The sequence below is a fragment of the Neofelis nebulosa genome, chromosome 10, assembly GCF_028018385.1.
Source record: "Neofelis nebulosa isolate mNeoNeb1 chromosome 10, mNeoNeb1.pri, whole genome shotgun sequence".
Classification (NCBI taxonomy): domain Eukaryota; kingdom Metazoa; phylum Chordata; class Mammalia; order Carnivora; family Felidae; genus Neofelis; species Neofelis nebulosa.
In genome coordinates, this window is record NC_080791.1 from 69,264,892 (window position 1) to 69,281,651 (window position 16,760).

Here is a 16,760-nt window from a genome sequence, read left to right on the forward strand (position 1 = left end):
ACGAGAGGGCTTTTATTTCATGTAGTGTTATTAATACCTTTCCCCACTTAGCTTCAGGGACACATCCTCCCATGACATTATAGTTCTTCGAAGTCAGATTACCTGTTTGTGACATCTCCGTCTCCTGGTGGGGTAAAGCCGGGAGATTTTGCTTATTCTTGTAGGCATTTTCTTTCCCCTACAGGTTATAAAGCTTTGAGGTAGTTAAGTCATTTCTTTTTCTTTTTCATGAACATGATCTCGTGTATAGTTACTAGGACAGTGACATCTTTCGGGAATGTCGTTAGCCCCTTGTTGTAGGGTTTCTGTGGTCACAGCAGGTCAGTCTCTGGTGGCTCTCATGACTCTAACTGGAGTGAACTAAGGATGGAAATGTGGGTGCAGCGAAATGGGCATGGAAACTAAGACGGAAACAGATTTGTGGATTCCCGCGCAAAGCCTTGTGTTTGTTGCTCGTACAGGTTGACCACCTCTTTAGGCACAAACGTGTAAAGAAACAAAAAGGCACATTTCTACCCTCAGTTGCTGATCCTAGTAATTAAATGCCCTTCATCCTAATTTCCCCTAGCAAATATTTTTGCAAACAATCGTACTGTTTTATTTTTCTGGCATGAATAGATACACAGCTCCAACTTTGAAAATTTTTTGTTCTAACTTCTTAGCTTTCAGAGGCTTTTTTAAAAATTTTTTTAAGTAACCCATCTTACTGTAAATTCTTCTTTCTTTCAGGTAGGAATGAATTGATAGCCAGATACATCAAACTCAGGACAGGCAAGACGAGGACCAGAAAACAGGTAAAATAACGTACCTGGACACTGTGCATGTCAGCGAATGGCCCGACGAGGCATTTTGGCTGCACTGGCTGGCTGTGCTTTGGCTCCTAGGAGCCCCCAATTTGAGTTCCCTGTAAGGACGTCAGTATTGGAGGTGTTTCCAATTGGCTCAGTTTTCACTGTTCATCATTTCAGTGACCCTTTACGATGTGGTCTCCAGAGTTCTTTTTATACACACATGGGAAAGTCTCACTGCCAAGGACAGTGTATGCACTGGTCTGGTACTGTACTTTAATACTTCTGTTTCTTTCCCGAACTGCGCATCTGTAAATGCTACAGACGCTGCAGGTGCAAGTACACTTGGAAGTCACGAAATTTTGAGATTTTGCGCATTGTAAAATCCTGGAACAATTCTGCATTAGTCATCATTTCGATGCAAAAGTAACACTGGCAGCCATGACTGTTGGCCTGAACATAATACTGAATGATGTGCGTCCAGGGAACTGTTGCTCCTTAAGCTATGGCTTTTTGTCAGTAGCTGCTGTGACTGAAATGAAGTTATAACTTAAATACCTTTGTGCAGAGTAGCGTCAGGAATTTTCCTCTGCCCTTTGTCAGGGCTCTGGCTCTCTCCTCGTTCCTTCTGACATAAAGCGGTCCAAATCTCTGACCCAGTTCAGAACTGGAATGGATGAGCAATTCGTGTTTAGCTAAAAACGGAGAAAGAAAGAGAAAGGCAAAGGGGGGAAGAGCTTCGAACAAACCTCATGGGTGAGCTGTTAACAGAGCACAATTATTTTTTAATATTGACCTATGCTGATCTCTCTGGCACGGATTTTGAAAACTATCATCGTACCAAAAGGCAAGCTTAACTGTGGATCTCGTTAAGTATGAGCAGCAGACTCCAGTTCTCTGCTCAGCGATGAGTTGTTTTCATGAGTGTTTATGACGAGGAGAGCTTTTCCCCAGGAATGTTACATGTGCCCCCGCCAGGAGCCCGACTGCTGAGTCAGCACAGAGGGCCATGGCTTCCTGCCAGGGCTCAGAGGCAGGGCACTGTCTGTTCGGTGCATGCTCCCCCCACCCTGTGACAGTGGACAGTGGCCCTAGGCAAGTCAGAGAATCATGTAAGAACAAAATTAGGGGGAGAACAAGTAAAAGCAGGAGCCGGATGGAGGGGTGACGATGATGGGGGAGTTCCCGCTTCTCTGTACTTTAAAAAAAAAAAAAAAGGCAACTTGAAAACAAAAATCATTGAAACTCAAAGATAAAGCTAAAGATAAAAGGATCTTTTGTTACCATAAATCCTGTTTTTATAGTCAGTATAGTGTTCGAAATGGAATAACTGCCTCTCAGTCCGAGTTGCTGAACTTTTCAATGGAGGGTTCGAAATTTCCTAAATAGATCCAGTTCCCAGCATACTGAAAGCAGTGGACCTGGGCTATCTCTCTGCTGGGTCTGTGAGCCCTAGTCCCGTGCCCAACCCCTTCACCGGGGACTCTTCTAAATTTAACCAAATGTAACCCACTGAAAGAGATGCAAATTTGTTTACCCAGTGGAATCATTGTGTTTCCGAAGCTGGGCTTAGCTTGGTTTCCAACACCCCGGCATCCTGGGGATGTTTTTAGGCAGCAGTTGGTGATACCTCTCCAATGTGAATTTGTTGTTCAGCAAATCGTGTGGTTTTCAACCCAGATTTTTAACAGGATGGCTGGCTGGCTGTATTCACACTTTTCGCTTTGTAATAATATGCAAATCAACTTCGCGCCCAGTCAGTACCCAAAAGAGTGGAAGGATTGAAGATATTTATGGGGGGGGGGAGAAAAAAACCCCTCTGCTGACTGGGTCTGTCCATTTCTCTGTGAGATCTAATTTACATGTCGGTATTATTTTAACATTTGCTACAGAATCCAGAGCTCTTAATGAGATCAGAATATAACCGACAGCTTCGGCTTTTTGATTCTGCAGAACGTGCTAATTTATGGATGGTCTCTTCTAAATTGAGAAGGAGGGATTTTCCCTCCTGATACTGAGAAGCTATAAATATTTTCATTTACCTCTAGCCCCACCTTTTAAATTTCATCAGGAAAACAACTCCACTCTCCCCCTCTCATCCCGTGCCCGTGATTTCTCCCTGGTGAGAAAACTAAAAGCAGCCTAACTTTCATCCTGAATCAAGTCACTGCAGTGATGACCCAGTCTGAAAAGCTTAGAGCAGCGCTGGGGGCTTGGTGTCTGGCTGGGACTGTGTATTTCCTAACTGCAGAGCTTTGTTGAGATGCAAATAACCTTCCCCCAACCCCCACCCCAAAACCCTCCCAAGGAGTAGCGATTTTATATTTGATTTCCTTTTTTTGTTTTGTTTTGTTTTGTTTTGTTTCCCCTCATAAACCCGAACAATGTAGGTGTCTAGTCATATACAGGTCTTAGCAAGAAAGAAAGTTCGAGAAATTCAAGCCGCCATTAAGGTACGTCTGGCTTGCCCAGTTGTAGGGGGCTTTTCATCTCCATGGTTACAGGCTTTTCCTTTGTTTTCCTCCCTTCCCCTACCCTGCAGGTGTCTAGTCACATTCAGGTTCTTGCCAGAAGGAAATCTCGTGATTTTCATTCCAAGCTAAAGGTATGCGCTTTCCTGCTTTTTGGCTTGTGGTTGCTATGCATCTCACTTCCTGTTTTCCATGGTGACTGGTGAATGCCTGGTGCTGGGATTCTCGTAACCTAGTTTCCTCGCATGTGAGAGCTGTTTACATTTCTTTGTGTCTAATCTCTGTTTCTGTACTAGCCTCACATTAAGCTTAGTGTGTGTGTGTGTGTGTGTGTGTGTGTGTGTGTGTGTCCCTAATAACAATGCAAATGCAGCAGAAAGCTGGTCTTGATAACTTTTCAGCTCAGAAACATGATTTTTTTTTTAACCTTCAAATGTCCACCAAACAGCCCTGGGCTGGGAGAGGAAAAAAAGTCCAGAGACACAAAGTTAGCATAGAAATAGTAAAAAAAAAAAAGTAATAAAGTAAAATAAAATGCATCACTTCTAGTGTAGTTCTCATGATTACTTTAAAAAATATTTAGAAGTCATTTTTTTGTACTTGTTATGTATTTTAGAGAATACTTATGAAAATATGTCTTTTCATGTAATTTTTCAAGTATTCTTTCAAAACAGTATTTTCTGCCAGATTTCTTCCACGTTGCTCAATATTGTTGCGCTCTGTTATTAAAAAAGAAATTTGAGGTGAGGCCTTTAAAAAAAATCTTAAGAGATGGGAAGGCTCTTAATCAAATCCGTGTTTGCAATTCCATTTCTACTTGAGTTTACTTTAATTGTTTTTTACATGTGTCTCATTTTCTAGTCTCTGAAAATATATTTCACAGCAAAAATGGAGGCATTGACATTTTTAAAATGCAAGTTCTCTGTATTTTCTCCCCTTCCAAAATTTGTAGTAAAAGATAAGTGACTTTCTCTTTCCATAATGCCCCATTTTAAAAATGCAAAGGAATTATAGTTTACATAGAAGAGCTTTACTTTATAATAAAAATGAATTTGTGGCCCCTATTGTTGCCCTTCCCACATGCCTTTTTTCGTTGTTGTTCCATTTTGATTTTTTCCATACATTAATTAAATTTGTTTTTGTTCTAAACCTAAAGAACGAAGTGCGATTTCACAGCACTGAATGCTGAACACTGGGATCCTTCCCAAAGTCCTCCAACTTTTTTTTTTTTTATGCAAACAAGGCTGGCTGTGGAACAGGACTAGCGACCAGGAAGGAGCATTTGGTGGCCCTCTGCAGTGGGCTGCATGCTGGCTCGCTCGCACGTGTGGCTGATGGTGGCTGGCTTTTAGCTGACTGGCTGAGCAGTTGGAAGATTAAGATAACTTCACAGATCCTGCTTTTTAACCAAAGGCGCCGTCCTCTCTATGTGGATGTAACTCCCCCAGCGTTCGCTCAAGTTCTGGCTCTGTATCTGGTTTCTCTGTGCTAACGAATTAATGATGTACAAACAAGTTTACAGACATCCATTCTGTGTTTCCATCCGCGATGTTATGAATTGCTCTATTTCTGTACCGTCTGTGTGGTTCCTACATGCTCACCCAGGGCACACAGCCCTGGACCAAAAGCCCTGTACGTGATGAATTAAGCTCTCCTGCCCAGAAGGGAGCCCCATGGGATATCGGAAGTACTCGTTTTCTTATTCAGGGATTTTGAGAGCCTTCCTCCGTGGAAACACTTTACCAGTACTTTATATGTACACATACATGCAAACACAGTTGTTGTATTTGTGTTCGTTCTTATTAAAAAAAAAAAAGATGACATTCCCCCTCCTTTCAGCCCTGGCCCACTCTCCTTTGGGACAGACACACGGAGGAGGCGGAAATAGAGGCAGTAGGGTAGCAACCAGCTCAGCGTTTCAGCTCCAAGAACCACCTCCATCTTCTTGCGGTTCCTTTCCTTCCTCCCTACCACATTATTCTTGGGAAAAGGGAGGCCTTTGTTCTTCCCATCAGCTAATACCAATGGAGTGCTCCAGGCATGGTGTTCATCACGGTGGGCAGTTAACAGTCAGCCCCCTATTCACAGAGCTGGCCGTGGAAATAGGAATGCGGAATAGAGGGCACTGTCGGATGAGTGTTAGCAGAAAGCACCCAGAGAAAACGTGGAGGGAATCCCAGGGACGGGCTGCACAGCAACAGTGCTGCTGTTGGGGAATGCAAAGACCGAGTGAGTGTATGCAAAGCCTGTTACGTGTTCTCTCATTCAGTAAGCTCACTCCAAAGTGAGTTCCATTATTCAGATTTTGAGGGATAATATTTAAGAAGCCAGGAGGTCAGTTGGTTTGCCCAAAGCTACCAAGCCCAGCACACGTCGCTGCCAAGATTTGAACTCAGGTCTTTCTGACGCCTACCCCACCGGTCTTTGAGGCGGGGTTTCATCCAGTGGAGATGGGAGAGTGTTCTCAAGCAGAAGGTCTTGTGCCAGCATGCGCCATGTCGCCCCCCTTCGTGTCCCTCGGAGCTGGGCGTGCAGTTCTGACCACCAGCCCTCTCTTCGGCACCCACACTTTAGAAACAAGGCGAATGAATTGTGAACTTTGAGCCCTTGGTCAGAATGTGGACCTAATGTGTGATTGGCACTGTGGTGATTATCCGTAGTTCAGGGCAGTGAGGTCCTAGTCGCAGAGCCGCTGTGTCACCACCCAGAGGGCATTAGGCCAGCCGAGGAGAATGAGTGAGACTGACTGTCACCAGACTGGCAGGTGACAGCCAGTGGACATGTTGCTGCCTTCGCCTCCCGTGGGCATTTGATGTGAGGGATGCCTTCCTCAGCCTTCCCAACCAGCCATTACCAGGCAGGCAGCGGGCTTGTCAGGAGAGGTAGGTCTCACCGGCTTATCCGTGCTTTCCCCTTCAGGTCTGGCGTCTCCCAGCACGTTCGTGGGAGGCAGGGGTGAGCACTGAGTTCGTTGTGGGGTCAGGCTGACGGCCATACTGCCTTGGCCTCCCACACTCATTAACGAGGCAGACTCGCTGTGGAAGGTTGAAGTCATCCCAGCAGACAACAGCGATAGCTTCTGGGTGGGCCGTGGGGGCGGCAGCGAGGGTCCAGACTTCAAAAAGAGATGCCATGCTTTGCCTGGGAAGACATAGCCAGGTTCGCCGGAGAAGGTGGCTGATGGCCTGCCCCGCCTGCTTCAGCCCCGCTGCTGGGCCTTTTTCCTATGTGTTCAGCAGTCAAGGATTTGTGTTCTCTGGGGTGGACAGAGGCCCTCCTTAAAGAGAATGAAGCCAGGCTTCATCCCTCTGGCCTCCTCTGGAGTCTGAAAAAGTGGTTTGCTCACACCTGGGGCCGCCGCCAGGCGTGGCTTCCATGGGAGCCCTCCTGCCTGTAAGCCTCCCTCCTTCCTGGGGAAGGGTGCGGTCGAATTCTTTAGGCTGGTGACTTTCCAGCCTTTTTTTAAGCTGCAAACTCGTGTTTCAGGTTGAAATCTTTGTTGAAGCATTTCATATATAAATGAGTAAACTATTTTAATTGGGGCTCATGCTCTTTTAGCCTTAGCAATGGCCTCTTGGGGTGTTCCACTGAATACAGTTTGAAAACCACACTGCCTTAGGCAAAGGGAAAAGGAGGTGACTCTCCGCTGTCCCTGCAGCCTTTACAGGACAGTCCATGTTTGGCAGCCGGTTCTGCCATATTCCTGTGAAGAAACCAGTCTCAAGAGGAGCGTGGTCATGCTCATGCCCCAATTAAGGATGAGTCATCCTTACTACAAAAGTCATGCTCTTGAAAGTCTGTTAGAATGAGACCCAAAGGTCAGCCTTACTCTTCTGCTAGTGCAGAAATGGTTCTCAGAGTGCTTGCTCGTAAACCAGATCACCCCAAAATGTGTGGACTTTAGTTTTAGCTGTCATAACAAAATTTGTTTTCATTTTGTGGACATTTAAGATTTCCACAGAGATTTGAACTTTATAAAGCACAGCAAACTTTTCATGGAGAACCCAGTGTTCTAGACCCTCGAGTACATATCGGGCATAGAGAATCAAATTAGCAATCTCTGTTCTTGAGGAACACTTAACATTTCTGTTGTTTCTGGCCACAATTGGGGAAATACTAGATATCCAGTAGACTGCTCCCCAACTAGGGGGCTCTGCAGTGGAAATTGAACAGAGTGGTGCAAAGACTCCAGTGAAAAGAGTGGTCAGCTCTGAGTGTAGAATTAAAGAAAGACTTGGGGAGGGCATGCTGTTAGAACTGGGCACTGAGAAAGGAAGACAGTTCCCCTGAGATGTCGGGGTATTTGGGGAACCATGAAAAACACTATTACTTGGAGGCACGGGATGGACCTGGGCAAGCCCAACAGAAAGGTTCCAGATCCTCTGTGAGAGAATGAGGTTCATCTCTGAGCCTTGGGATGTGCTCTGGGCTGGAAAGTTCTCTCCCACCCTTTTCAGATGGATGGCTAGGTGGAGGCAGAGCTGGAGGCAGGGAGCCTAATTCAGGGGCTGCTGTAGGATCTGAGTGAGAGGGGTGCTGACCTGGACCGGGGCAGACACACACACACACACACACACACTCTCTCTCTCTCTCTCTCTCTCTCTCTCTCTCTCTCTCTCTCTTCAGCTGGCTCCCGCTCCGGTCCCCTGGACTGCTGTGCTCTCTTCCTTCCTCAATGTTTTTTAAAGAATAAATGATGTTTAAAACTTCTCTCCTTACTAAGTCTGAAAAGTGTACACTTTTCAGTAGCAGCATTGAACATATAGGTTATTGAAGGTTGGGTTCTGTTAAAGTAATGGCAGCTCACTGAGGGGATGCATCAGTTAACTATGAGTTTCTTGCTGCTGTATTTTAAATAGGACAACATGAAAAAGTGAAGAGAGTTACTATAAAATATTTGTTTCTGCCAACCAGAAATGATCATTTTCATTATGATGTATTTCTCTTCATTTTTTTTCCAGTGGAAGAAATCAAATGGCAAAACGGTATTCTTTTTCTAATTTCCTATCCCCAACCTCTTTCCCCAGCCAATCACAATCTCCTTCTTCTCCCCACCCCCTAGCAATGGTATCTTTCCTTGCCATTTATTTCCCTAAGAAAATAAATCCAGTGAAAACTATTTTCTCCTTTTGCCCCTGTCCTAAAATGAGTCTAGATTTTTATCCATCGTTTATTCTGAATTTGTGCTAAAGCCATTGGCACCAACGTGAGACATTTTGTTTATGCAAAGCAGCCTAGAGGTGCCTGGGTGACTCAGTCAGTAAAACGTCCGACTCTTGATCTCAGCCCAGGTCACGATCTCACGGTTTGTGAGTTCAAGCCCACATTAGGCTCTGCACTGACAGCATGGAGCCTGCTTGGGACCCTCTCTCTCCCTCTCTCTCTGCCCCTCCCCTGCTTGCTCACTCTCACACTCTCCCTCTCCCAAAATAAATAAATAAACTTAAGAAATTAATAATGTATATAGAAGCCTAAGCCCAGATAGACTTGGCTAGCAGTTTGGGATGGCCTTGGCCCCAGACTGTAAGCACAAGGGAGGGCTGCAAGGGGCAAGCAGATCGAGGGGATGGTTGAGGTAGTCGAGGAGTGCTGTGAGGAGACAAAGAACCAGGAGCAGAGAAGCCGGGCCAGTAGGAAGAAGGGGTGAAGGGGTTGGCAGAGTCCCGTTGAGATTCAAGAGCCTGCTAAAATGGATAAGGAAATACAAGGCATTTGTGACCAGAGTGCCAGAATTTTGGACGTTAAGCATACACTTTACAGTGTTTTATTTTCTGATTTAATATTCTTGGGCTAACGGGCCTTAAGAGACAAATCAGAGCGCTAACTGGGGGTCTAAGATGGAGCTTATTAGCTTTGAGGGAATCGTTCTGCAGCGCTGGGCATGCCATGTTGTGGTCCCTGCCCAGACAAAATCCTTTTGAACCCACTCCTCTAACAGGCTCTGGGGTGGTTGTAGGTGACACACGGCTTTGTAACTAGGCCTGATTGTAGTTACAAGGTAAAGATGGAGCCACGCAGGTGCAGCGTGGGAAGGACCTGTGGATCGGTGGAACGTGCCTTTAGCAATTCCAAGGATGCCGACTTTCCTCCCTCGGACCTCGTGTCACCAGCTGCACCTGCAGACGTCACCCAGAGCAGGTTCATTTGTTGTCGCGCGTCTCCTCCTCACCTGCAGGTTAGCCCCTCACTGCGATCTCCGGCTGAGCAGTGGAGAAGCGGCAGCCTGTCAGAGAAGACAGCGTGCAGCGTGGTCCCGAGCCTGGCCCATAGCTCTAGAAGTTATTCTCTACTTTGAATTATTTCACTCACCATTAATTGCCCAAGAGGCCATTAGCCCCCTTTTTTTTTTTTTTTTTTTTTTTTTTTTTGGAAGCACAGGGATTTATTATCCCAGCCTATAAAAAGAATGCAGAAGTGTGGTCCATACACGAAGCAGTCTTTCTTTGCTGCTTAGGGTTCCTACTTCGAGCTTCCTCCTCCGAGTCTCTTGGGATGTTCAGTTGCCTTGAGGGGTTGTCCAGTCCCTGCCCAGAGGCCTCCCCTCCCTGGCGGCCGCAAAAAGGCAACCTGCAGACCACCCACCCCCTGTGGACCATCGTCATCTTCCTGAGAAGGTGGGCCGGGCCTCCTGGAGTCTGGAGTGCCCAAGTCCAGACGGTACTCCGAGGAAAAGAGGGCTTCTTCATTCTGCCCTGACCTCAGCAGGAATACATCTTAGGCGGTGGACGTGTTCATGTCCAGCTCTGGACTCGCACTGAAGAAAAGCCAGTACTTGCTGACATTGCGTCATGCCACGAGAGCAGAGAAGGGCCTGCGAGTGTCCGATTGCGTCCAGTCGTTGGTGACTAATTTACGAGCTACATGTGCTCCCCGGGGCCGTTTTCTTCATCCTCACCCTGGTGGCCTTTTGTGATTTGATTTCTGAGCAGGCCATTCTTCCCAATCTGCCGTTCCTTCCACTAAGCAGAGAGCTTAAAGTTCAAATTGTTGATTTAATTCTCCAGGAGAGTTCAGGAACTCCGCTGGGGGCGTTGCTGCACTTCACACACGGCTACCTCCCGGTTGTGTCACCACCGATGCCGGCCACGAATGGGCCTGTCCACAGGGGAGACACGCCTCACTTCAGCCACGGTGCTCCCCGTGGCCTGCTGAGCCACCCCGCTCCTTCAGGCGATGGCTGTCAGCAGTACACAAGGCCACGGAAGCCTGAAACCACAGCCTCCTTTGTCCTGGCGCCAGTCCTGAGACAGTTGGCCCGGCCGCAGGATTTGGGAAATGACGCGGCACCTCTCCTGATACCTTCCGATCCTCAGGGGATTCTTTTGCACTCACCCTCTCTCCCCAGTGATATTTTCTCTGCCTTGTTTTTAATTTACCTGAGTTCAAGCTAAGGGTGGGGTTGGGTGTGTTGGAATTAGAACCTCTTATCAACCGTGTGGTGATGCGGAACTCACAGTGTAAACAGAGGGCTGAACGCATTTACCTTTCTGTGTGAACTGAGCCAGGGCTGGATTTTCTTTTTAAGGGCAACGGAAACACCCTCATTCTCCGTTTTTATCGCTTGCTAGAGAAATCCCGTTGTTAATCGGCCCCCAGTGTCTACGATGCTCTAGACTACCAGAGAGCTGAAAGTTCATGTGATCAGGACGAGGGTGTCTTAAGCATTTCGGGTCACATGCGCCCCAGAGACTGCAAGTTCGCTGAATGGCAAGGCTGCGGGCACCCTGGGGAGTGCTTAATGCAATTCCCAAGGCAGTCCTGAAGGCGCTGTTCTCGGCCTCACTTTACAAATGAGGAAGCAGATGCTCAATGGCCAGGTGACTTACCCAGGATCCCAAGTCTGCATTTGATCTGCATTTAGTCCCAAAGCCCAAACTCTTCACATGATGTCATGCAGCTCTGCCCAAAGAATGCTGGTCAAGGATGAGGGCTCATTTCTCTGACTCAAGATGCTTTCACATAGTCTCTCACTGTTCATCGTGTCTGTATGTTTGAATTATTTAATTTTAATCTTTTAAAATGTTTCTTTATTTTGAGAGAGAGAGAGACAGAGAGAGAGAGAGAGAGAGAGAGAGAGAGAGAGAATGAGCCAGGGAGGGGCAGAGAGAGAGAGGGAGCCACAGAATCCAAAGCAGGCTCCAGACTCCAAGCTGTCAGCACAGAGCCCGGCGCAGGGCTTGAACCCACGACCCGTGAGATCGTGACCTGAGCCGAAGTTGGATGCTAACCGACTGAGCCACCCAGGCGCTTCTGTATATTTGAATTAAACAGCAGATGAGTGGTGGGAGCTGGAACTCAGTCTGGAGCCAAACTAGAGCCTGCTGCCTGCGTGGGTTCCTCTGGCTCCTCGGGAGAGATTTACTTCCTGCCTCTTACTGTCACCTCCAGGGGAAAGGGGGCTGTGGTCAGAAGGGTGCCTTTTCCCCAGCACCCAGACCTAGCTTTAGCTGACCTCAATGATAGGTTTCCCGGTAGTGTTGTCAGGCACACCTATAAATCGCCTGGATCCTCATCTGCAATCTTTTATGATGCTAAGCCCCACATCAAAATTAAAGGAAACACTATTGACAATTATAAAATACTAAATATAGCTTAGTACATTTAAAAATGAACAATAGTAAAAGCCTTGAAAATTTTTTCTTTGATGTGAATGGAGTCTCTGGCATTTGGAAATACAATAAGATGAATTAATTGCTACTCATTACATGGCAAGTCGGGAGAAGTATGAATGTGCCTTCCCCCCCTGGCATTAGCTGTTGCCCGACCGAAATAGCCCCCTTTTGTATTTACTCCTGCTTTCTCTAATAATAACTAAATTAGGGATCATGGCTAGAAAAATTCAAGTGCCCTCCATCTTTTCTCCCAAACCATCCTACAGATTTGCGATGTTTTATGTACTCAGGGGCTAGCGCTAATAATCACAGAGGTCATGTGAATCCACATAGTGCAAGGTGAAAGCAACATCTGCAAAATGACTTTTTAGGAGAGCATCCTGTGTTTTGTCTTTTCCTGAAAAAAGTGGTTTTGCAAGCAAATTGCTATCTTTCCTCTCCTGTACTGTATTTTTGTATTGCTGGGAAAAGTGCACTTGGGGAAAAACATTTAAGAGCTATCCAGAGATTTTGAGTCCGTGGCCTTTTTTTCCAACGTTGCCTATTTTTCCTGGTGTATCAGTGGACTTCCTTACGAATAAAGTAGATTGGAGTCTTTAAGTTTTAAGTTGACGGCCCCTGAACAAACTGGAGTATATTGATTTAGTATGCTGTTCATTAAAATGCCATATATAACAGCTATAATATTATACTTGCAAGCTTGTGAACTTTATATTATCTTTAACGTTGTTGATGGCTAGTGCTGGAAAACGATAAGATAATTGATTCCTCAGAGTAATCAAAAGCCAAGGAAGCAGAGGAAAGTGGGAATAAGACTCCCATACTGTCTGGAGACTGATTCATCACATGTCCTGGAGTCTGAAGAGTGCACTGCTTCAGCCATGTGCATTTGTGACACTGGCCGCCTTCCTGTCATGTATATTACACTGTAGACACTTTCCAAACATCGTGCACATTTAAACCATAATGAGGAGGCCGCGGTCTATGGAACCCAGAGGTATAGCAGCAGCCTTGCTCTGCTTCATGAAATATGAAAGCCTGTTTACTAAGTGGCAATAACAGTTTGGAAGGCTTCAGGCTGAGGAGTTTATGCGTGACACAGCCTGCTGGACCCCGTGTGGCTGAGGCAGGGAAGGCCATTGACAGCATGGCGTGCCAGAAATTGGACAAGGAAGAAAGTCGAGTGGGTTCTGAGACCTGCATCCCTCGGCACAGTGCTGTGTCTGACCTCATTCTTTGTTCTTAAAGCCCCCGTGTTTCCTGCTCCATAAATATTTTGCACATTTCAGACCATGGGCTTGAGTTAGGATTCAGTTGGAAAAGGAGATTTGCCTTTTCTTTCTCCATTCCCCAAATATTCAGCTTTTTTGTGGCCTCATTCTTCGTAATGTTAGGGATGGAGGGACTTAAAATCAGTAATGAGGACTCGGTGTGAAGTTGTCCAGGCTTTTTGCTAGGACGCGGTGTTCTTGTTCACGCAAGGTCACGTATAGACACGCACACACTCAGAGTATTTCCCGTCCTGTAAGACAGCACAGACCGCAACTTGGTATTGACTTAGTAACGGTTTTTCAGGATAAAACAGGGTGCTCATCCTTTGTAAATCTCATGCACATTTCAGAAATGTTGGTGTGAAAACGTCTTAGAATAAAAGTATTCTGATGTACAAGCGTAACGTATATTTTTGAACTTACTTAAGCGTCCGTTATTTGGATAGATTAACAACCGCCCTGCCCCCTTTATTCTGGGGTGAGTGGTAAGGATGGAGTGGGACGCCCAAAAGTCCAGGATATTGGACCAGAGTGACACAGAGAAGCAACTTACTCAGGTCTGACACTTAGAGTTATAATTTCTTCCAAGCCAGGCTTGTATCTCTAGGCTGCAAATGACAATTTAGAGGCCCTTCCATTGAAATCTCAGCTTGGCATCGTTCCGTACTCCCATTTCAGATTAAGTGGGTCAACAGCCAGGCTGTCGGTTCTGATTTCAGGATCTCGCTTGCCGTGCTTATTATCTGCAGGGTTGCTTTAGATTTTAAATAATAAAATTTAATCCTTTTAATTTTCAAATATATATCACAGATAAACGGGGAGATGTTCTAAAATTAGATGAGTAGGTAGAGTGTCTCCACTTCAAAAGGTAGGAAATCAGAGGTATAGACATTTTAGTCCATTTGCAGAAAATTGCCTATTCTCAAATAGCTAGGTCAAGTGCAGAAAGAACCTCTACTTGAGATAAAATTTCCTCTCCATGCTTGGCTTTCTCTCTGTTAGGATAGGTGGCCAGGAGCTGCCCAAATTTTAACATCTTACTATCTTTTCGCCGGTGGTTTCCGGCTGTGTGTGTTAAGACGTATTTGCTTATAAATGGAACTCACAGTCATCGCCACAAATACTTTTGGAGCCAGAAAGGCTTTAGAGAATAAAGTACAACTCTGTTTCATAGATGAAGAAAATTAGAGCATTCAATGACTTGCCCAAGGTAACGCAACCCACTACCACCGTCAGGCCGAGGCAGGTTCAAGCCAGCCTGGAGAGGCTCCTTTTACTGGCACGGAACAACCTGGTGAGCTAGGAACCACTGATTTGCTCTCCTGCTTCCGGACGTGTGTCCCATTCAGGCACGTCCTGGAACGCTGGGCAGTAAGAGTCCAACCTTATTGTGTTTAGCAAAAGGAAACGGCCATGTTCCGAAGCTGTGTGACATACAAAAGCTGGTGACTTTTCTCCTTTCCTCCTTGACTGATTTCCTTTTAAAAAAAAAAAAAAAAAAAAGCATCAAACTTTCACGAGCTCTTCGAAGAACTTTTCAGTCAGCGCAGCACAGGGGAACATCTCCAGCACCTCTAGTAGAATAAAAATGGGCCATGGAGATGTGGGAGAGTCCTTTCTATTTGGACCTGGACTTTTAATTCTTGAGTCCTTCCATCCACCCGAGTGTGTGCAAACACACTGTATCTGGGCGTGCCAAATCACCCCCGTCGTCAGCCTTTCATCAACAGGGGACTCTCAGGTCTGAGAGAGGCCCATGACGTGCATTTGAAATTTAAAAAAAAAAAAAAAAATTTGAAGTTTTTATTTATTTTGAGAGAGAGAAAAAGTTTTTATTTATTTTTGAGAGAGGGACAGAGGGAGGGAGAGAGAATTCCAAACCAGCTCCGTGCTGTCAGCACTGAGCCCGATTCGGGGCTCGAACTCAGGAACCTTGAGATCATGACCTGAGCCAAAGTCAAGAGTCGGACGCTTAGCCAGCCGAGCCCCGCAGGCGCCCCGAGGATGGTGCTTTTGGGATAGAGCCAAGCCCACAGATCTTTTGTAGTTATTCCTCAGAATTTGCATCAGCCAGGCCTGCGAGAAGTCTGGGCTGCGCTGTCCCAGCTCCCCTAGCCTGGGCCCCGGAGAAGCTGTGAGGCTTGTTCCTCTCAGTGGAAGGCGCCTGTGGTGAGACCTGTGGCATTACTTCAGTTCAGAAATCACCTTGAAAGGCGTTCGTAACCTCTCATTAGGGGCTAGGTGGCTTCGGGGCTGGAGTACAAAGTGACGGGCCCAGAAGAAAACTGATGTGTTTGTATTTGTGTCAGGGCACTTCTGATGGAGACGGGCTGTAGTGTGACTAGAGCCGGGTTTTCTGTTCACACATGTGGATCACCTTCTGCGGGGATGATGAGGAGGCAGGTGGCAGGTGAAACCACGGGACCAGCTAGGTAGGAACAGATGGACTGGAGCTGGGATCTGTGTGTGTGTCAGGCTCAGCTGGGTTTAGGGCACTTGTATACCTAGTCAGTTTATTCCACCATCATCATGATTTTGTCTTTTACGAGCATCGCAGTATCTGAAATGATTCAGATCTTAAAAAAAAAAAAAAGAGAGAGAGAGAGAGAAGGAGAAGGAAGGAAGGAAGCAAAAATGTTGACAGAGAAAGCTAGCTTTAGGTAGAGCCTTCAGCAAATTAGCAAATGGAGGCTCAGCTCAAAGAATGTCATCTGACCAGAGGCAGTAAAGCACCACTCTAGTCCCCCGGTGCCATTCCACCGGGGACGAGCAATCCTGCAGGCTTCCTGGGCCCTTTGTGGTGCCATTCAGCTGTAGCACGTGCCTTTCGAGATGACCATAATGACCGTGTGCCAGCCAAAAAGCTGCGACATGAGGCTCCTTACTTTTTCAGTTGAGAGCCAGAGAAATGTGACAAGTGTCAAATTTTATGCAAGTGTTAGGCTCTTTGTCAAGGGGCAGCGTAAGCTTTTTGCAAATTCATGCGGTGTTCTGGCAATTACGGGGCAGAGTGATGTCTGTCTTATACCTTGGGAGCACCTAATTTGATCTTTCTTAGAAGCCCCTAGTAGTTATTTTGTAGGCTTTGGGGGGCTTTTTGTTTCTGGTTTTTGCTTGTTCGTGTTTAAATTTCTCCTTTTGGCTTTGCCTTTGGCACCTCAGCATGCTTCTGTGTCACCTCTGGGTAAATCTGTACACATTGAAGCCAAGTCAGGGCTGTTTCAGCCTGAAGTTCCCCTTGACCTTCACTCACTGGCTGACTCTGAACGGCAGCCGTGGTGGGTGCTGTCTTTACTTTACTGTCCCCATTTTGTTCCTGCTCTGATGGAGTCTGGGCCTGGTATAGATTGTATAGACCTTCTGTTAGCAGCCGGGAGGAACCTTGACTTGTTTCCCAAGCATGAAGCCTGTACCGTCAGGACCTGCCTGACCGTTTCTCCATCTGTACTGGGGAAGCCACAGAACCAGCTCGAAGGGGGTTGGGAGTAGTTTCTGAAAGGTTGGAATGGTTGGTAATCGCCCTTCTAGTTATCTGGGTCAGACATCCCTCCTAAAATGTGAAAAAAGACCCACACTCCTATGCATTTTATTGTACCCAATATTTTGTGTTTGTATAAG

The 16,760-nt window shown here is 46.3% G+C and overlaps 1 protein-coding gene across 10 annotated transcripts in view; it reads left to right on the plus strand.

Moving 5' to 3' along the window:
• Positions 1-16,760, plus strand: part of TEAD1 (TEA domain transcription factor 1) — a 270,973-nt gene that overhangs the window by 191,834 nt on the left and 62,379 nt on the right. For 5 of the 10 annotated variants that reach the window (XM_058688278.1, XM_058688276.1, XM_058688285.1 and 2 more), the window contains 3 exons: positions 730-794; positions 3,179-3,241; positions 3,331-3,393. In XM_058688278.1, coding sequence (XP_058544261.1) covers positions 730-794; positions 3,179-3,241; positions 3,331-3,393 — 191 coding nt within the window. The remainder of the gene's footprint in view (positions 1-729; positions 795-3,178; positions 3,242-3,330; positions 3,394-16,760) is intronic. The other 5 variants (XM_058688280.1, XM_058688283.1, XM_058688281.1 and 2 more) reach the window with 3 other exon arrangements.